The sequence below is a fragment of the Octopus sinensis genome, linkage group LG30 (genome assembly GCF_006345805.1).
Source record: "Octopus sinensis linkage group LG30, ASM634580v1, whole genome shotgun sequence".
In the NCBI taxonomy this organism is placed as follows: domain Eukaryota; kingdom Metazoa; phylum Mollusca; class Cephalopoda; order Octopoda; family Octopodidae; genus Octopus; species Octopus sinensis.
Genome location: NC_043026.1, coordinates 12,279,777 through 12,302,326, shown reverse-complemented (window position 1 = coordinate 12,302,326; position 22,550 = coordinate 12,279,777). Strand labels below are relative to the sequence as shown.

Below are 22,550 nucleotides of genomic sequence, written 5' to 3'. Positions count from 1 at the left end.
CAGAATGAACTTTTGAATACAAAAAAATAATAGCTCCAGCCTGAGTTGAATAATTTAGACCCTGTATTGTTGTTTGTTCCTTCTCGAGCCATGCCTGGCTCATAAGGGCCGGTTTCCCGGTTTCTTGGCGTATAGGTTCCCCACCTGAATGGGACACCGGTCCTTTGCAGTTGAGCTGCAAGATGCCGGAGGAAAGAGTGAGAGAAAGTTGTGGCGAAAGAGACAGCAGAAGTTTCGCCATTACCTTCTGTCAGAGCCGCGTGGAGCTTGGGTGTTTTCGCTCATAAACAAACACATCGCCCGGTCTGAGATTCGAACCTGCGATCCCTCGACCGCTGCTCTAACCACTAGGCCATGGGCCTCCAGACCTTGTATTGAATGATATAAAAAGTAAATCACACAAATTGGGAAAACTTCAACAGCTTTAAACAGTTAAGTGTTACACACAAAAGGAAAAGTATAAATACAAACCAAAGGAATGGTGTAACAGAAGAAATGAAACAAAGAAAAAAGTTAATATATTCTGGTATAATATGCTCTGTTTAATGTCAACATTTTAGCCTTCAGTTGATGTGTGCTAACGAATGTGTATTTGTGATTGAGTGTGTTTCAATGTGAACTTTGTGTGTACAAATGTGTTGGATTGAAAACAGATTTTTTTTTGCAGCATAAAAATCAAAGTCATCAAAAATGGGGAGGAAAAAAATTTCAGTTTCTAATACTGTCATCATTTGTCATATATATATATATATATTATATATATACACACGTGATTTTGTCTGCCGTTACGTTCTGAGTTCAAATTCCGCCGAAGTCGACTTTGCCTTTCATCCTCTCGGGGTCGATAAATAAAGTACCAGTTTTGCACTGATGCCACTGTGATAGAAATCTGAGTTAGCAGGGTACCAATAAATGCCTTATTATTGTTGTTCTCTTTAGTTTTGAGCTACAGGCCCAATTAGCCCTCCACAGGATTTAACTTAAAAGTCCGCACAAAATGTAGCCTTAAAGATATTACATATATATATATATATATATATATATACAAATGCATATAGCATATAATATATATATTGATAATAACTGTACAGTAATGTTATCTCTGATATATGAAAATACATTACAAATAAATCAAGTTTCTTTCCTTCCATACTCTTTACTCTTTTACTTGTTTCAGTCATTTGACTGCGGCCATGCTGGAGCACTGCCTTTTCATCGAGCAACTCAACCCCGGGACTTATTCTTTGCAAGCCCAGTACTTATTCTATCGGTCTCTTTTGCTGAACCGCTAAGTGACGGAGACATAAACACACCAGCATCGGTTGTCAAGCAATGCTAGGGGGACAAACACGGACACACACACACATACGCATACATATATACGACGGGCTTCTTTCAGTTTCCGTCTACCAAATCCACTCACAAGGCTTTGGTCGGCCCGAGGTTATAGTAGAAGACACTTGCCCAAGGTGCCATGCAGTGGGACTGAACCCGGAGCCATGTGGTTGGTAAACAAGCTACTTACCACACACCCACTCCTACGCCTATATATATATATATACACATATATACATACATACATACATATATATATATATATATATATATATATATATATACATACATATATACGACAGGCTTCTTTCAGTTTCTGTGTACCAAATCCACTCACAAGGCTTTGGTCGGCCCGAGGCTATAGTAGAAGATACTTGCCCAAGGTGCCATGCAGTGAGACTGAACCCAGAACCATGTGGTTGGTAAACAAGCTACTTCCCACACAGCCACTCCTGTGCCATCGACACTGACACAGTTACTCTTTTGAATGAACAAATACATGTGTGGTTAACTGTGTTTTATGAGCGAATGATTTGCCACAGATGTTACAGTGATGTGGTTTCACACCTGTATGAACGCGTCTGTGTATACGTAGGCAATCATTTCGAGAGAATGATTTACCACAGATATCACAGCGATATGGTTTCTCACCTGTATGAATGCGTTTGTGTCTGGTCAAGCCATCGAATTTGAGGAACGATTGACCACAGATTTCACAGTGATGTGGCCTTTTGCCTGTATGAATGCGTTTGTGCTCAAATAAGTTACCGCCTTGAGCAAATGATTTACCGCAGACATCACAATGAAATGGTTTCTCTCCTGAATGAACGCGCTTGTGATCGGTTACACTGCTACTCGTGGGAAAAGGCTTACCACAGATATCACAGCGATATGGCTTCTCTCCTGTATGAATACGTTTATGAGTAGTCAGAGTACTACCATCGTGGAAAGATGTTCCGCAGATGTCACAATGAAAAGGTCTTTCCCCTGTATGAATGTATTTGTGTCTGACTAAGCTAGTTTTCTGTGAGAATGATTTATCACAGACATCACACTGAAACAGTTTCTCACCTGTATGAATATACTTGTGTCTGGTTAAGGTGCTTCCGGCAGAGAAAGATTTGCCGCAAAGATGACACTGATATGGTTTTTCTCCTGTATGAATACGTTTGTGAGTAGTTAAATTACTTCTACCAGTGAACGATTTACCACAGATATCACAGACATATGGTTCTTCTCCTGTGTGAATGCGTTTGTGTTTATCCAAGCTATCTACCTTAAAGAATGATTTGCCGCAGATATCACAGAGATACGGTTTCACTCCCGTATGACGACGAACATGCGCAGTTAAGTTACTACTTTGAGAAAACGATTTACCACAGACATCACAGTGAAATGGTTTCTCTCCTGAATGTAAGCGTCTGTGTTTGTTTAAATTACTACTCAAAGGAAATGATTTCCCACAAATATCACAGCTAAATGGTCTCTCTCCAGTATGACTGCTTTTGTGAGCAGCTAAGGTACTCTTAGTAGATAAAGATTTACCACAGATATCACAGTCATATGGTTCATTTCCTGTATGAATGTATTTGTGCCTATTCAAGTTGCATTTACTGGTGAATGAATTACCACAGATATCACACTGATATTGCTTCTCTCCTGTATGAATACGTTTGTGTCTGGTTAAGTTACTTCCACCAGAGAATGCTCTCCCACAGACATCACACTGATATGGTTTCTCTCCTGTATGAATATATTTGTGTGTAATTAAATTCCGTTTCACCGAGAATGATTTACCACAGATTTCACAGACATATGGTGTCTCTCCTGTGTGAATGCGTTTGTGTATAACTAAATGTTCTAACTTGTAGAACGATTTACCACAGATATCACAACAGTGTGGCTTTTCTCCTCTATGGATATATTTGTGTTTATTTACGTATCCTTTGTGAGAAAAGGATTTACCGCATATATCACACTGATATGGTTTCTCTCCTGTATGAATATATTTGTGTCTGGTGAGGTTACTTTTTTGAGTGAATGATCTGCCACAGGTGTCACAGGGGTATGATGGTTTATCTCCCTTTGTTGGTATCTCATCAGTAAAATCAATGCCATCAGACTGTGATTTACATTCAAAATTGTTATTACACACTTCATTGGCCATTATTTTTTTCCTTCTCTCACCGTGACAATCAAAATGTTTTCTTCTTTTCTTTTATCCCAAGCAAATACTTATTTTGTTCTATTTCCATCAATTGCGATCTCAATTAATACCTAGAGATACCGAAATCTCTTGTACAATCCCAACTGAATTAAAATGCAAAAATGATCTTGTACACTCTCCACACGACAAAACACAGAAATTTGTCATTCAGAGAAAATGCTTCACTGTAATTCTCTCAATAGATTTGTGGTGTGATCAGAACAATCTCCATTTGGTATAACATCTTGAATTCTTCAAAGATAAGTATTCTGTATCCAAGGTAAAAGAAATTCTTTAATTCCACTGTTATATGGTATTCTGAAATAATGAAAATACAGTATAAATTAAAGAGAATATTTTAAAAATCTTTATATATAAAAGTGAAGTTGTGTGTCTGTCTCCTACAATTTAGATTCCTAACTACTCCCACATTTTGCGGTGCAGTATCTTATAGTCGTGATTCATATCGAGCCCTTCTGGGTATTAATTAGCGTGCGTCTATGATGAGTCTACGATTTTAAAAAAATTTTACCATAATTTTTTTTCCATTTTAATGCATTTTTTCGCTATTATATAAGGGAAGTAACTCTCTAAAAATGTCTACGATGAGTCAACGATTTTTAAAAAAATTTACCATCATTTTTTTTTTTCATTTTTAATGCATTTTTTTGCTATTTTTTGGCTATAACTCTCTAAAAATGCTTATATAATTATTTCCCTTACAAACCTGAGCAACGCCGGGCGATACTGCTAGTTGATTATAAAACAGTGGAAATTTTACATTTTTCCAGTGATAAACTTTAAGTGTAAATCTTTAATCAAGTAACTAGATTTTACTTGTAGTGTGTTATTAAAATTACATCATACAACCTCATTTGAAGCGTACATGTGGTAGTATGGTAAGGACTTTGCTTCTTAATCACATGGTTCTAGGTTCAATCCCACTGCATAGCATCTTGGGTGTCTTTTACTTCAGCCTCAGGCCAACCGAAGCTTTGTCGGTGGATTTGGTAGACAGAAACTGAAAGAAGCTTGTGTGTGTGTATGTGTGTGTGTCTATGTTTCTTTGTGTGGAGGCGCAATGGCCCAGTGGTTAGGGCAGCGGACTCGTGGTCGTAGGATCGCGGTTTTGATTCCCAGACCGGGCGTTGTGAGTGTTTATTGAGCGAAAACACCTAAAGCTTCACGAGGCTCCGGCAGGGGATGGTGGTGATCCCTGCTGTACTCTTTCACCACAACTTTCTCTCACTCTTACTTCCTGTTTCTGTTGTACCTGTATTTCAAAGGGCCGGCCTTGTCACTCTCTGTGTCACGCTGAATATCCCCGAGAACTACGTTATGGGTACACGTGTCTGTGGAGTGGTTAACCACTTACACGTTAATTTCACGAGCAGACTGTTCCGTTGATCGGATCAACCGGAACCCTCGTCGTCGTAACCGACGGAGTGCTTCCATCCTATGTTTCTTTGTAAGCCTAGTACTTATTCTGGTATTATTCCGGAAGAGTGGTCCCAGTGCGCGCACTAGCGCATCTACACTAGCTAGTCGCGATTGGTTGATCCTACAACGACTACCTAGCGTAAATAAAAAAAATTCTTTACTTTGTGTAAAAAAAGATAATTTTTTTACACAAAATAATTTTTTTTAAACAGGTAAGTAGCTTGCTAACCAACCACATGGTTCCGGGTTCAGTCCCACTGCGTGGCACTTTGGGCAAGTGTCTTCTGCTATAGTCCCGGGCCGACCAATGCCTTGTGAGTGGATTTGGTAGACGGAAACTGAAAGAAGCCTGTCGTATATATGTATATATATATATATGTATGTGTGTGTATATGTGTTTGTCCCCCTAGCATTGCTTGACAACCGATGCTGGTGTGTTTACGTCCCCGTCACTTAGCGGTTCGGCAGAAGAGAGACCGATAGAATAAGTACTGGGCTTACAAAAGAATAGGTCTCCGGGGGTCGATTTGCTCGACTAAAGGCGGTGCTCCAGCATGGTCACAGTCAAATGACTGAAACAAGTAAAAGAGGCCGATAGAATAAGTACTGGGCTTACAAAAGAATAAGTCCCCGGGGGTCGAGTTGCTCGATTAAAGGCGGTGCTCCAGCATGGTCACAGTCAAATGACTGAAACAAGTAAAAGAGGCCGATAGAATAAGTACTGGGCTTACAAAAGAATAAGTCCCCGGGGGTCGATTTGCTCGACTAAAGGCGGTGCTCCAGCATGGTCACAGTCAAATGACTGAAACAAGTAAAAGAGGCCGATAGAATAAGTACTGGGCTTACAAAAGAATAAGTCCCCGGGGGTCGATTTGCTCAACTAAAGGCGGTGCTCCAGCATAGTCACAGTCAAATGACTGAAACAAGTAAAAGAGGCCGATAGAATAAGTACTGGGCTTACAAAAGAATAAGTCCCCGGGGGTCGATTTGCTCGACTAAAGGCGGTGCTCCAGCATGGCCGCAGTCAAATGACTGAAACAAGTAAAAGAGTAAAGTAAATATTTTTGTTGTTTTTGTAAAAATCTCAGATATCAGCAGAAGGGAAAATAGATACGATAGTTACTTAGACAGACAGACAGGTGGGACAGGCGAGGCTATCGTTATATCAAAAGTTACGCATATACAGAAATATATTAAAAACAATTGCAGCGTGGAAGGTGTTTGTAAGGCATTTAAGAAACAGGCAATCTTTCGTCTCTTTCCGTCGATTTCCGTAAAAAAATTTTTTTTTTTTTACATATGGGCTTGCGGGAACTTTTCAAGTAATGAGAGCGAAAGAGACTAAAAGAAAGCGATTGTATGACGAGGGAAGTTCTTTTGAAGTTACCGTGCATGGGACGCATTGATGGACATGTGTGTGTGTGTGTGTGTGTTTGATGGGGTGTGGGAGACAGACAGTATGTTGTGTAAGTGAAGTGCTTCTGTTAGTGTGTGTGAAGAGACAGAGTAATGTGTGAAAGAAAGAGATAACTGAAATTTTTTACTCGGTGTATGTGTATATGTAGACCTTTCCGTCGATTTCCGTAAAAAATTTTTTTTTTTACATATGGGCTTGCGGGAACTTTTGAAGTAATATACATACATATACACATACACCGAGTAAAAAATTTCAGTTATCTCTTTCTTTCACACATTACTCTGTCTCTTCACACACACTAACAGAAGCACTTCACTTACACAACATACTGTCTGTCTCCCACACCCCATCAAACACACACACACACACATGTCCATCAATGCTTCCCCTGGACGGTAACTTCAAAAGAACTTCCCTCGTCATACAATCGCTTTCTCTTAGTCTCTTTCGCTCTCATTACTTCAAAAGTTCCCGCAAGCCCATATGTAAAAAAAAAAGAAGTTTTTTACGGAAATCGACGGAAAGGTCTACTAGAGACGAAAATTAATGAGAAACCAGGAATTATTCGTTTTGCTGTCCATCACACCTTATATTTATTATCATAAAACAACAGAGAAAACAAATTAGTTGAATATAGAAAGTATATTACCTTGTGAATGATAAATATATGACGGAGTGCCGACGGAGGAATGAAACGATGGGAGATTGTTGATGCTGGGAAGAAATAGGTCTAAAGATGGTGAGAGAGGAAGTACTGGAACGCAGTGAATGAGAGACGAGGGAGTCCGGTATTAAATTATATAAGAGATTTTTAACAGGAGACACCGGAACTGTCCAGCACGGGACAATGTCGGGAGGTATCCAGATTGATGAGTTAGGTCGAACAGGTGCTGTCGCATCTGGGACGAGTACAGCTGTCAGCTGGATCTATGATAAAGATGATACCGCCAGCTGGACTCACAGAGGAAGGTAAGGCTTGTTTTTACTGTAAGGTTGCAGTACTGAAAGAGTGTGTTTGGAGAACCAGAATGGAAGGGTCGGTGACAGGGTTCTTCATCTCTGGCCCCGGTTTGCTGTCTTACTTCAGATACCTATTTCTTTATTACCCACAAGGGGCTAAACATTGAGGGGACAAACGGATTAAGTCGATTATATCGACCCCAGTGCGTAACTGGTACTTAATTTATCGACCCCCGAGAGGATGAAAGGCAAAGTTGACCTCGGCGGAATTTGAACTCAGAACGTAGCGGCAGACGAAATACCTATTTGTTTACTACCCACAAGGGGCTAAACACAGAGGGGACAAACAAGGACAGACAAAGGTATTAAGTCGATTATATCGACACCAGTGCGAAACTGGTACTTAATTTATCGACCCCCGAGAGGATGAAAGGCAAAGTTGACCTCGGCGGATTTTGATCTCAGAACGTAGCGGCAGACGAAATACCTATTGTTTACTACCCACAAGGGGCTAAACACAGAGGGGACTAACAAGGACAGACAAAGGTATTATGTCGATTATATCGACACCAGTGCGAAACTGGTACTTAATTTATCGACCCCCGAGAGGATGAAAGGCAAAGTTGACCTCGGCGGAATTTGAACTCAGAACGTAGCGGCAGACGAAATACCTATTTGTTTACTACCCACAAGGGGCTAAACACAGAGGGGACTAACAAGGACAGACAAAGGTATTATGTCGATTATATCGACACCAGTGCGAAACTGGTACTTAATTTATCGACCCCCGAGAGGATGAAAGGCAAAGTTGACCTCGGCGGAATTTGAACTCAGAACGTAGCGGCAGACGAAATACCTATTTGTTTACTACCCACAAGGGGCTAAACACAGAGGGGACTAACAAGGACAGACAAAGGTATTAAGTCGATTATATCGACACCAGTGCGAAACTGGTACTTAATTTATCGACCCCCGAGAGGATGAAAGGCAAAGTTGACCTCGGCGGATTTTGATCTCAGAACGTAGCGGCAGACGAAATACCTATTTGTTTACTACCCACAAGGGGCTAAACACAGAGGGGACTAACAAGGACAGACAAAGGTATTATGTCGATTATATCGACACCAGTGCGAAACTGGTACTTAATTTATCGACCCCCGAGAGGATGAAAGGCAAAGTTGACCTCGGCGGAATTTGAACTCAGAACGTAGCGGCAGACGAAATACGTTCTGAGTTCAAAATCCGCCGAGGTCTTACTTCAGATACCATCTGAAGAGCAAGATGGGGTTGGAGAGGAAGACCCTGCCACCGAGAGAATATGAGAAACGATGGAAGGATGTGATGAGAAAGGTGGGTGTCAGTAACCCAGCTTAGTCATTGATGAAAGGAAAAGATAGTTGCTGGGCCTTATAGGCTAGCGGGTTCGATCCTTTAACCTTTTTGTTCGTTTTATTTAGTGGGGGGGGGCGAAATACGTAGAAAAATACGGAGATTATGATTCTGAAAAAAAATTGTTTGTAAAACCTCAATTTTTCAAAGAAAAAAACTGCCCAAACCCCATCTCCACCCTGTTCTACAGCCTTCAAGCAGACTATCCACGTGCTAGAAATAACACCCAAATCTCACACACTCTTTTTGGGCACATATACTCTTTTACTTGTTTCAGTCATTTGACTGCGGCCATGCTGGAGCACCGCCTTTTTAATCGAGCAACTCGACCCCCAGGACTTATTTTTTTGTAAGCCCAGTACTTATTCTATCGGTCTCTTTTGCCGAACCGCTAAGTAACGGGGACATAAACACACCAGCATCGGTTGTCAAGCAATGCTAGGGGGACAAACACAGACACAAACACACACACATACATACATACATATATATGACGGGCTTCTTTCAGTTTCCATCTACCAAATCCACTCACAAGGCTTTGGTCGGCCCGAGGCTATAGTAGAAGACACTTGCCCAAGATGCCTTGCAGTGGGACTGAACCCGGAACCATGTGGTTGGTAAGCAAGCTACTTACCACACTTATTCTTTTGTAAGCCCAGTACTTATTCTATCGGTCTTTTGCCGAACCGCTAAGTAACGGGGACATAAACACACCAGCATCGGTTGTCAAGCAATGCTAGGGGGACAAACACAGACACAAACACACACACATACATACATACATATATATGACGGGCTTCTTTCAGTTTCCATCTACCAAATCCACTCACAAGGCTTTGGTCGGCCCGAGGCTATAGTAGAAGACACTTGCCCAAGATGCCTTGCAGTGGGACTGAACCCGGAACCATGTGGTTGGTAAGCAAGCTACTTACCACACTTATTCTTTTGTAAGCCCAGTACTTATTCTATCGGTCTCTTTTGCCGAACCGCTAAGTAACGGGGACTTAAACACACCAGCATCGGTTGTCAAGCAATGCTAGGGGGACAGACACACAAACACACACATACATACATATATATGACGGGCTTCTTTCAGTTTCCGTCTACCAAATCCACTCACAAGGCATTTGTCGGCCCGAGGCTATAGTAGAAGACACTTGCCCAAGGTAGTAGAAGCTACTTACCACACAGCCACTCCTGCGCCTATGTACATATTCTTCGTGATGTTGAAAGCAAATATCATTTCCAATGAACATAATTATTACTAATATTTAGACTCCATGTAATTAATGAAACTTATTAATACATCTCAAAATAGATCGTAAAACGTTGTTTATTTCTAATAATTTTTATTCCAAAAAAATGCTGTTTAAATATTAATTAGGCAACTTTAATTGCACTGATAGAAATACATAAATGTTTTTAGTTTGTGTGTTTCAAATAATGAAGTAAACATCATCTCCCTGAAACTTTGATATCTTCACAAAGCTAAATGGTTAGCCATGGCTTCTATACTTTACATTATCAAGCGATTACTGTTTCAATCTCATTCTGAGATTTAATTATGCTTACTGTTCGTTTTTCGACATCAGTGACAGATGCCATTAGAAAAACTTATATCTATTTGCAAAGGAGCCTTCACTTTCATCGCTACCTGGTGGTTGCCGCCCGTTGACGAGGGACAAACATCCCGAAACTAGTTCGAGCGTATCACTCAGGCTTGCGAGGAAGGGATGGCCTCCCCTTTGCAAATACTCCAAAGACACAGATATTGTGTTTAGAGCCAGCTAGAGACGAAGATCTCTTGGGGCTATAAAGCAACCGTAACAACCCCCTCCCCAATGTGGTTAGCCATGATAAGATGGCTTCTATACTTTACACAAAGCTAAATGTTTTCCTTTTATTTCATTATAGATTCACAATGGAAGATGAAACGCGAAATGCTTTAAGAAAACTTATCCCTCAGAAAAGGGCTTTAAGGGACTCAACAACAGAAAGGGATGAAGAAGGAGTCGACTATCAAAGGTGTAAATATGAGAGAGACGATGGTTCGAGGAGAGAAATGTCAGAGAAACAAGCTTCATCTCAATCTTCCAAGTTCTCAGAAAATTCCTTCATGGAGTTATTCTTGGATATCAACATTTTGCTTTCTTTCATTATGACAAATAAATATTTTCAGAAATATTAAACTTGAATCTTGTTCTTATTGTACAGCTGCAGATAACACAAGGGTGTCTGTATGAATAATTTTCCACATCGTTTACAATGAAATTGAGTTTCTTTCCAATCTTATTTCTTTATTGCCCACAGGGGGCTAAACATATAGGGGACAAACAAAGGTATTAAGTCAATAAAATCGATCCCAGTGCGTAACTGGTACTTATTTAATCGACCCCAAAAGGATGAACTGCAAAGTCGACCTTGGCGGAATTTGAACTCAGAACGTATTTCTTGCCTACCCACAAGGGGACAAACAAGGACAGACAAAGGTATTAAGTCGATTACATCGACCCCAGTGCTGGTACTTAATTTATCAACCCAGAAAGGATGAACTGCAAAGTCGACCTCGGCGGAATTTGAACTCAGAACGTATTTCTTTACTACCCACAAGGGGCTAAACATAGAGGGGACAAACAAGGACAGACAAAGGTATTAAGTTGATTACATCGACCCCAGTGTGTAACTGGTACTTAATTTATCGACCCCGAAAGGATGAACGGCAAAGTCGACCTCGGCAGAATTTGAACTCAGAACATAACGGTAGACGAAATACCGCTAAGCATTTCGCCCGGCGTGCTAACGATTCAGCCAGCTCGCCGCCTATATCCTTGTGTGTCTTCTTAAATCATGCATTGGAGACAAAAGATTCTGCACTGATTTCACGATAGTTTTTTCACTCCAGTATGAATTCGTTTGTGTCGGTTTAAATCACTGTTAGATATAAAGGACTTTCCACAGACTTCACAGTGGAACTGTTTTTCCCCAGTGTGAATTTTCCGGTGACGTACAAGGCTGGAATTAACTGAGAAAGACACCCCACATATCTGGCAACGATACGGCTTTTCACCCGTGTGGATTCGTCGGTGAACTAAGAGGCTGGAATGATCAGAGAAGGATTTACCACAGATTTCACAGCGATAGGGTTTCTCTCCCGTGTGTTTCCGTTTGTGTCTGTTTAAATCACTTTTAAAGACAAACGATTTACCACAGATCTCGCAATTGAACAGTTTTTCTCCAGAATGTACTCTTTGGTGAGCGACGAGGCTGGAATTATCAGCGAACGATTTACCACAGATTTCACAAGGATAAGGCTTTTCTCCCGTGTGGATTCGTATGTGAATGACAAGGCTAGAATTATGAGAGAAAGATTTTCCACAGATTTCACAGTGATAAGGTTTTTCCCCAGTGTGAATTCGTATGTGTGTTGTTAAATCGCGGTTTTTGGCAAAATATTTCCCACAGATTTCACAGTGATAAGGTTTTTCCCCAGTGTGAATTCCTATGTGTGTTGTTAAATCACGGTTTTTGGCAAAATATTTCCCACAGATTTCACAATTAAGGGGTTTTCCCTTAAGGTGTATTTCTTTGTGTGTAAAGACGTCACGTTCTGAAGAGAACGTTTTCTTACAAATCTCACAGCGATAATCAGGAATATTCTCATACAACGACCGTTGGTTAGTAAACATTCCACTACATAAAGGTCTCCCATCTCTATCCGTCTGCGTAACTATATCTATATTACTAAAAGCAGTTGCATTTGAAGACTCCAGGTGGTTAACGTCTTCCATATTAATTCTCCAAGAATTCTTAAAAGCTGAGAGATGTCTGCGAATATAATCTATCGCGGCTCTGTTTCTGGGTTGAACAGCACGGGCCCTTGTTCACAGGTGTAGAAAACATATCATATATATATATATAATATATATATATATACATTACCTTAACTCCGATATTGGTCCAATACGGTAATAACAAATTCTTTAGAAATTTCTATCGGTTTGTTTCGAGACGCATAAATTATAATGGTTTATTGACAATTTTTGTCTTTTTTTCGGCATATTTGGCATCAGAATTTTTCTTTTGCCCTTATCTTGTAAATTATTTATAAATTTAACCTTTAAAGGTATTTTTTGATATGCTGGACATTGATGAAATTTTTTTCCCGAAAAAAATTTTATCCTACATTAATTATACATATATATATATATATACTTTATAATTACCATGAAATGGTCTTTTTCATGCCGAATTCTACTTGGTGAAATTACTGATTACTTCTTAATTAATTAATTTTATCCTTTGTTATTATATATATATATTCTACTTACTACTTGAACGTTAACTTCTAAATGGGTCCTCTTTCAAGTAGCAAAAATAATTTTGCATACAAAATTATTTCAGTTTCAACTTGTGGATGTATGTTTGACGAATGATATGCAGGTTAAAAAAATACAAAGTTCAAGAATGGCTGGTTGCAGGAATTCTGTTGAAATTGGAATATTTCTGATACAAGCTGTCATGGAAATATCAGCGAAGATAATCTAAAACCAGAAATAACAGTGAAAGAATAATGTTAGAGAAAATAAGTTCCATGTAGGGGACAGGGTCGAGATCTACTTGTGTGTACATTTATAGGTGCTAAACATATCAGGTATACAATCTAATTCGTTTCTTTATTTGATATGCAAGATTCTTTATGTGAATTCGTGTGTTGAAACAAATTTTGTTGTCTTGGGAGAATCATTACACCTATATTAATAACACACGAAAAAGTTCAATTTCACTCCTTTATTATAAGTAAATTGGTTTAAATTCTATCCAACTGATAATCCATCGTTTGTTTAACTTGTTGATTAAATAGTCAACCGTTTGTTTTGCTTTGGGGCAAAGTTCTTTCGTTGCCATTTACAACTTTTTCCAATTTCTCCCTTAGTCCGTTACGGAGTCCGCGTTTTCAGTATGCAATGAATTATAGAAGACTGGGACAATATAGGTTATATATAATGAAATTATTGTATACAGTGCTCAGTTGCACAACTTGTCAAAAGTGCATATAAAGCATATTCAGTAACGTACAAATGTCTGGGAAGCGAACAGTGTAGAGTCAGATACATGCTTGTGTGTGTATGGAGGGGAGAAAGATCAGGTGTAGTGTTGGCGAATCTCAGGAAGCATGGAAGTTTTGAAGGATGCAGTGCTCCGACAACTAACAACTGATGCCGGCAGTTTGTTCCATGCTTCAGCAACTCTCAGCGTGAAAAAATGTTTCCTGAAGTCATGGGAGCTGTGCTGTTTTGTGACTTTGTAAATATGTCCACGGGTGTTAGACAGGTGGAGTTTGAAAAGGTTCTGATAGTTATCCAAATAATTCCTTTTTCTTAATGTACAAATGTCTGGAAAGCGAACAATGTATGAGTCAGATACAAGCTTGCGTGTGTATGGAGGGGAGTTCCTAAAGTCATGGGAGCTGTGCTGTTTTCTGATTTTGTAAACATGTCCACGGGTGTTAGACGGGTGGAGTTTGAAAAGGTGCTCTGATAGTTATCCAAATGATTCCTTTTTGTTTTGTCTTTTGACGATATGAAAGCCAACTCCAGTGTTAAGGAGGATCAGGACAGCTATGCCCTTATTTGCTGGTGAAAAAAATCCATTTCCCTTGAAAGACAAGGAACAACCAATTCACACTGTAAAACAGAAAGTGATGGAACACCGGCCCTGAAACATGTAAACCAGTTCCTATGTAATCCACAAGCATTAACGATCACCTCAGCATGTGATAATTACAACACGATTTAACTTTTTTACTTTAATTACAAACTTACCAAGTAGGCGGTGTCGTTGACTATTTTCCCGCGCCTATGTCGGGGGGTGGGGGTGGGACCGGTGTCATAAGCCCAAAGTCTCTGATATAATTTAACGTTCAGAAACACCATCAGTTACATCGATTTGCTCCCCTTAACTACATCCAACCCAATTAAGAAAACTTCAAATAAAACGGCGTAACTTCGGTATTGGTACCGGATACATTTCAAGAAAGTGTTTTTTATATATATATATATATAGTGGTAACTAGCTTGTTTACCAACCACATGGTTCCGGGTTCAGTCCCACTGCGTGGCATCTTAGGCAAGTGTCTTCTGCTATAGCCCCGGGCCGACCAATGCCTTGTGAGTGGATTTGGTAGACGGAAACTGAAAGAAGCCTGTCGTATATATGTATATATATGTATATATGTGTATGTGTGAGTGTTTGTGTGTGTGTGTTTGTCCCCCTAGCATTGCTTGACAACCGATGCTGGTGTGTTTACGTCCCCGTCACTTAGCGGTTCGGCAGAAGAGACCGATAGAATAAGTACTGGGCTTACAAAAAATAAGTCCTGGGGTCGAATTTGCTCGACTAAAGGCAGTGCTCCAGCATGGCCGCAGTCAAATGACTGAAACAAGTAAAAGAGTAAAAGAGAGTATATATATATGGGGGGGGTTAGGGTTAGGGGTGGGAGAAAAGGGTTTCTGTGATCTTCAGAAATGTAAAACAAAGCCGCTTCCGGTACTTCCGGTACCTATACCGAAGGATTGGCAATAAAACTTAATCACCAGGAAAAAATAAGGTTGGAAATGCATTGAATATTGAACTTCGTTAGATTATTGATTACTGCTATTACACCGTCAAGTTGTAACTTAATTCAAAACTTAATATGAATTATTGTTGACAAGTGTCTTCTACAAAAGCCTCAGGCCGACCAAAGCCTTGTGAATGGGTTTGATAGGCGGAAACTGAAAGAAGCCCCTATGTGTGTGCGTGTCTTTGTCTCTGTATGTGTTCCCCGCCACCACTTGACAACCGGTGTTGGTGTGCGTACATGTATATACATACACACACACATATATATACTCTTTTTACTTGTTTCAGTCATTTGACTGCGGCCATGCTGGAGCACCGCCTTTAGTCGAGCAAATCGACCCCGGGGGACTTATTCTTTGTAAGCCCAGTACTTATTCTATCAGTCTCTTTTGCCGAACCGCTAAGTTACGGGGACGTACACACACCAGCATCAGTTGTCAAGCAATGCTAGGGGGTATAAACACAGACACACAAACACACACACATACATATATATATATATATATACATATACGACAGGCTTCTATCAGTTTCCGTCTACCAATCCACTCACAAGGCATTGGTCGACCCGGGGCTATAGCAGAAGACACTTGCCCAAGATGCCACGCAGTGGGACTGAACCGGAACCATGTGGTTGGTTAGCAAGCTACTTACCACACAGCCACTCCTATATACATATATACGACAAGCTTCTATCAGTTTCCGTCTACCAAATCCACTCACAAGGCATTGGTCGGCCCGGGGCTATAGTCGAAGACACTTGCCCAAGATGGGACTGAACCCGGAACCATGTGGTTGGTTAGCAAGCTACTTACCACACAGCCACTCCTATATACATATATACGACAAGCTTCTATCAGTTTCCGTCTACCAAATCCACTCACAAGGCATTGGTCGACCCAGGGCTATAGCAGAAGACACTTGCCCAAGATGGGACTGAACCCGGAACCATGTGGTTGGTTAGCAAGCTACTTACCACACAGCCACTCCTATATACATATATACGACAGGCTTCTATCAGTTTCCGTCTACCAAATCCACTCACAAGGCATTGGTCGACCCGGGGCTATAGCAGAAGACACTTGCCCAAGATGCCACACAGTGGGACTGAACCCGGAACCATGTGGTTGGTTAGCAAGCTACTTACCACACAGCCACTCCTTATTTTTAAAATATATGAAACATGTCAGTTTAAAAATTTGTTACTTAATGCATCTTACGATCATTTCATGAAAGTTTTGTCATTATAATGGAATTCATTGTTGATACACTTTGATACATAATACTTCCGCTCATCAGAGATGGAGAAGATAAGGTTTTTATAATATACTGAATGTTGTTTTAAAATTAGAAAAATATATAAGAAAGTATTTTTGATAAATAGATTAAAATTTACTGGTTTAGATTTATGCACGTTGATTTGGTAATAAAATTTAAAGTTTGTATCTATAGGTGCAGGAGTGGCTGTGTGGTAAGTAGCTTGCTAACCAGCCACATGGTTCCGGGTTCAGTCCCACTGCATGGCATCTTGGGCAAAGTGTCTTCTGCTATAGCCCCAGGCCGACCAATGCCTTGTGAGTGGATTTGGTAGATGGAAAGTGAAAGAATCCCATCGTATGTATGTAAAGGAGTGGCTGTGTGGTAAGTAGCTTGCTAACCAACCACATGGTTCCGGGTTCAGTCCCACTGCATGGCACCTTGGGCAAGTGTCTTCTGCTATAGCCCCAGGCCGACCAATGCCTTGTGAGTGGATTTGGTAGACGGAAACTGAAAGAAGCCTGTCGTATATATGTATATATATATATGTGTATGTGTGTGTATATGTTTGTCTGTGTTTATCCCCCTAGCATTGCTTGACAACTGATGCTGGTGTGTTTACGTCCCTGTCACTTAGCGGTTTGGCAAAAGAGACCGATAGAATAAGTACTGGGCTTACAAAGAATAAGTCCCGGGGGTCGATTTGCTCAACTAAAGGCGGTGCCCCAGCATGGCTGCAGTCAAATGACTGAAACAAGTAAAAGAAAGAAAGAAAGAAATATCCTTGGTAAGTTCATCTCAGTAATCCATGTATATATACATATATATCATCATCATCATTTAACGTCCGTTCTCCATGCTAGCATGAGTTGGACGGTTTGACCGAGGATCTGGGAAGCCTGAAGGCTGCACCAGGCTCCAGTCTGATCTGGCAGTGTTTCTACGGCTGGATGCCCTTCCTAACACCAACCACTCCGTGAGTGTAGTGGGTGCTTTTTACGTGCCACCCGCACAGGTGCCAGACGGGGCTGGCAAACGGCCACGGACGGATGGTGCTTTTTACGTGCCACCGGCACGGGGGCCAGGCAAGGCTGGCAACGGCCACGATCGGATGGTGCTTTTTACATGCCACCGGCACGGAGGCCAGTCGGGGCGGCGCTGGCAACAGACACGGTCGGGTAGTGCTTATATATATATATATATATATATACTACAAAATTAGAAAATGGAGAAACATACTTAAATCAATAAAACATCAACTATCAGATGATACCCAATCAATACTTTATTACACCATTACATATCAGTAAAGGCATTATACAAAATATATAGTAAATATAAATAGACAAGGAAATAGAAATATAAAATATAAAATATAATATGTAATTATATCATATCTGACAGCTGTTTCGGCAGTAAGGGCAGTCATACCTCATTTAACCTATAAACCATAAAGGCAGGTATAAATGAAGCATTAACAAGGATGCTCCACGGCCTCTTCAGAGAATTTAATTTGTTATAATTGTGAAAAAATTATTTTTCCATATACATATAAATATAAAAATATAAAAATGTAAAATATAAAAAAAACTTGTGCATAAACTCCATAATGCTACACATATATAATACTCATTGATACAATAATGCAAGGTAAACAAAACAAAATAAAACAAAATATATATCAGTGTATATATTAATATTAATAAGCACAGTTATTTTACATATTTGGCTAATAGTTCTAAAAACTAACACATAGGGAGATGTATGCGCACTACTATTTAAATTAAAATCATACCTATACCTGAAAAATAATAATAAAAAACCATAGTTCAGTTCATAAAATTATAAACCTATAAAAGTCAATAAAAATTACTATTAATATTAATAATAATAATAATAATAGATACAGTTATGTTTGCACCAAGTCCATCCTTTCAAAATCGAAATAACTATGAGTTTAGTTATTCTGTCCGCTTGATATTGATTATTCTAGATTAATTCGATTGGCTTGTAGTTTGAAGTTTGAATCACAAAAGAAATTTTACGGTTAGTTAATCAAGAAACGCAAATACGCACACGCACATTGATAGATCAATTGCACATACATACATAATTATATGTATACACACACACATACACTTATACACATACACATCCACAAGCAACCTCTAGCACATAGATAAATAAATAGGGGAGCAACTATGCTGTCATCTAGTCTTTCAAAATTATAACTATGCCTCAAATAACAAAAAAGATCCACTCATATATTTTCATAAAATATTTATTTCAAAGATATATATATTTATATATCAATATATCACGATGTCGGATGCTATTTCACTAGGTACCCTCTGTATTTAACACCTGTTTTTTTCATAGTCAACATAACGGTTACTAGATTTACCGTAATTAGTTATGATTCATGTACGCTAAGTTATAAAGTATAGATTAATTTTTATATTATAAATATATATCTCTTTTTTACTTAATAAATTCTATGCCATTATAAACAAGATTAGGCATTAAATAATAACAACTGGGGGACTCACTAATGAAATTGTATATAAGAAAATCACAGAAATTAAAAGATTGTAAATACTTAAGTTAAAATGTGATAAAATAAATAAGAAGAAATAATTACGATTACACACATAATATAAGTACAAACTAGTATATATGTATTCATATATTATTAAGAAATAAATTATTGATATGTATGTATAAATCTACACTTAAATAAGTAAATAAATAAATAATTAGATGACTAAATGCAAAGATAGATACCATAGAGAACCAATTCAGATAAATGCATAGGTACAGGTATACCTAATATATAGTAATGCTAATATGCATATATCCACATATACATAAAAGAGTATAAATGTAAATCAATAACATAAAATAAAGTGAAGATATATATTGAAGAAAGTACCAATATAAACTTAGTATACAGGCTAATATTATGAAAGTTTATACCTGCAGATAGTGAGTAAAAAATGGATAGATGGATAATTTAATGTACAGATCCAGAAGACTATAAATATAGACTAAATATATAAGGCTGGTAATATTTATAAAGCCTAATGCTTGTAAATGGAAAGGTTTATTAGTAAATAGCATAAGATACAAATTAAGGTGAGTACAAAGAAAGACCAAATATACAATATAAACCTGCCAAATAAACACATACAAAAAACCTAGATTCTCAACCTAAACAAAACAAACTCCCAAAAAGGCTCTCATATATTACACAATAGTATTACAATATCTAGAGCTAGGTAACTAACCATGATATTCATATACACTATGCAATATTAGAAAACTTCAAGAATCACATATTACAAGGCAAATACCAAAATGAATGTGTTATTACTTGTCATAGTGTATTTCCCTTAAAAACAAGACAAAACCCCACATACAAAAAACAAAAAAACAATTAATACTGGACACATCTATTATTATACATGTGTAGCTACAAAATTATATAAAATTATAAATTTATAAGTTGCATGCTTTAGAATTATAGAAGACCACTAGTATAGTGGTGTGTTTACAGAAGGGAGTTAAAAAATTATTAGTAGAAAAGCTAAGTTCTATTTGAATCTAGAAAAGGTGAACGGTAGTTTATGAATGCAAAAAAAGTTTTTTTCATTTATGTTGTTAATAATATGCCTACCCGCTTTAATAATGAAAAAAATTTCATTAATACATAGAGAGCATTTTTTATTTTTTCCATTATACACAGGTGCTGAAGTTAGTATTTTCCAATTTAATCTAAAATCTAAGTTCTTACTTTTGAGTTCCCAAATGTATGCACTTAACCCTGTACAGTACATTCTATTTTTATTTCTAAAAGTATATCTGTGATAATTCAGTCTCTGTTTCATGCTATTCATAGTTGCTCCGATATACACTCTACTACTCAATTGTGTATCCACAGTGCATTGGTAAACTACCTCCTTCCTGAGGCATTGATTACCAAACACACATTTATTTCTGTTTCTGAAATTACAATTATTAACAGATTGAGGTAATCTAAGATTGGTCCCCAATCCTGTACCACCATTCACATTAGAAGTGTTACAATTATTATCATCATCCAAACCCAAAATCAACGAATGAGTTAATTTAACATTATTGGCGATATCCCTATCACTAGTACTAGTATTAGTAGTAGTAGTATCATCTATTACATTTATATTTTCCCTAGCAGGTACGGTACGCTCATAATTTGTAAGAGGGTTGTTCCCGTTAGTTCCAAAAAAGTTTCTGTTCCTATTATTATTAAAGAGGGGCAAATTCCCATTATCTAAATTCAACTTTCTATCTTTATAGAAGTAATCCAGTTTCCTGTTATTAAAAGAGGAGATAATGGTGGCTAGATTATGAGTAATGCTATATCCTACTCTAACAGTACCATTGTTAATTAAATGACTAAATTTATTCCTATCCTTACCAAAATGCCTAAATATTACATTATGCAAAGCTCTAACTATGTCTGTTTTAATCTGCATTGCATATGGGATAATCAGCCAGAGTGTATCCTTATCAGAATTAGGATTGCCTATCGAATTATTGTTTTTTGTAAAAATCCTATTCCTAGACCAACCCATATGTTTACTATCCTTACCATTGTCATTGTTATATCTATCCATATCAATATTCCCATGATTATTACGCAAGTAAACTTTACCATTATCATATCTACCATAAGTTTTTATATGTATATTATTAAAATTACTACTATTACCCGTTTGCTCAGATCTATTTAAGCTACCGTTCACCGTTCCGAGGTTAACATCACCTCAATAATTATTATAGGCGTTATCATATATTCTATTTTTTCTATTCTTATATTTATTATTGTTTATCCTAAATCTATATGTATATACACATGGATTTGGGGATTTGGTAATAAAATTTAAAATTTATATATATATAGCCTTGGTAAGTTCATTTCAGTAATCCATATGTATAATTAATAATATCAGGGTAATAAAGATTTTAGAAATTTTTACTACCAGTGGCCTAGCGTATAGAAAAATTAGTCAATAGATTATATATTATTCATATAAAATACGGTGTACATTTAAACACATAAGAGGTGTCCATCATAGGACTCTCTTATGCTAGAAGGAACAGCTAAAGTCCAAACCACTAATTAGGGATAAAATTTCGAAGGGAATGGAAGATAAAAACATTTACCATCAATTTCCTGGAGCATGGTTTCAGACTTTTTTTAGCAAATAAAGTAATTTAATTGTCCAGCAAATAAATGGTAAATGCTTTTTTATTTTTCATTCCCTTCGAAATTTTATACCTAATTAGTGGTTTGGACTTTAGCTGTTCCTTCTAGCATAAGGGAGTCCTATGATGGACACCTTATGTGTTTAAATGTACACTGTATTTTATTTATATATATATAATACATTATATACACAGCAGTGACTGTGTGGTAAGTAGCTTGCTAACCAACCACATGGTTCCGGGTTCAGTCCCACTGTATGGCACCTTGGGCAAGTGTCTTCTGTTATAGCCCCGGGCCGACCAATGCCTTGTGAGTGGATTTGGTAGACGGAAACTGAAAGAAGCCCGTCGTATATATGTATGTGTGTGTGTCTGTGTTTATCTCCCTAGCATTGCTTGACAACCGATGCTGGTGTGTTTACGTCCCCATCACTTAGCGGTTCGGCTAAAGAGACCGATAGAATAAGTACTGGGCTTACAAAGAATAAGTCCCGGGGTCGATTTGCTTGACTAAAGGCGGTGCTCCAGCATGGCCGCAGTCAAATGACTGAAACAAGTAAAAGAGTAAAAGAGTATATATATATATATATATATATAATCAAAATAAGCAACAAGAATGACTCCGGTAATTTGGTACGATCGTTTCGTACTACATCATTTTATTAAATGTTGTAAGTA

General features: G+C 38.2%; 3 protein-coding genes across 4 annotated transcripts; 1 reads left to right on the top strand and 2 right to left on the bottom strand.

The window, feature by feature from the left end:
* Positions 1-1,797: 1,797 nt before the first annotated feature.
* LOC115226451 (zinc finger protein 62-like) lies at positions 1,798-7,195 on the bottom strand. The gene is made up of 2 exons (XM_029797448.2): positions 7,048-7,195; positions 1,798-3,859 (listed from the first exon to the last, which is right to left on the bottom strand). Exon 2 carries the CDS (start codon positions 3,500-3,502, stop codon positions 1,811-1,813), a length of 1,692 nt encoding a protein of 563 aa, XP_029653308.2. The 5' UTR covers positions 3,503-3,859; positions 7,048-7,195; the 3' UTR covers positions 1,798-1,810.
* LOC115226725 lies at positions 6,870-10,935 on the top strand. Its single transcript, XM_029797746.2, has 2 exons — positions 6,870-7,367; positions 10,662-10,935. Exons 1-2 carry the CDS (start codon positions 7,246-7,248, stop codon positions 10,933-10,935), a joined length of 396 nt encoding a protein of 131 aa, XP_029653606.1. The 5' UTR covers positions 6,870-7,245.
* On the bottom strand, positions 10,894-12,669 carry LOC115226450 (zinc finger protein 239-like). Of its 2 annotated transcripts, XM_036515337.1 has the most exons (3): positions 12,201-12,669; positions 11,568-12,116; positions 10,894-11,035 (listed from the first exon to the last, which is right to left on the bottom strand). In XM_036515337.1, the coding sequence occupies exons 1-2, from the start codon at positions 12,533-12,535 to the stop codon at positions 11,627-11,629; spliced, it is 825 nt and encodes a 274-aa protein (XP_036371230.1). In that variant the 5' UTR covers positions 12,536-12,669; the 3' UTR covers positions 10,894-11,035; positions 11,568-11,626. The 2 variants fall into 2 exon arrangements, with proteins under 2 accessions (XP_036371230.1, XP_029653306.1); XM_029797446.2 differs by having other exon boundaries at positions 11,568-12,669.
* Between the last annotated feature and the right edge of the window lie 9,881 nt (positions 12,670-22,550).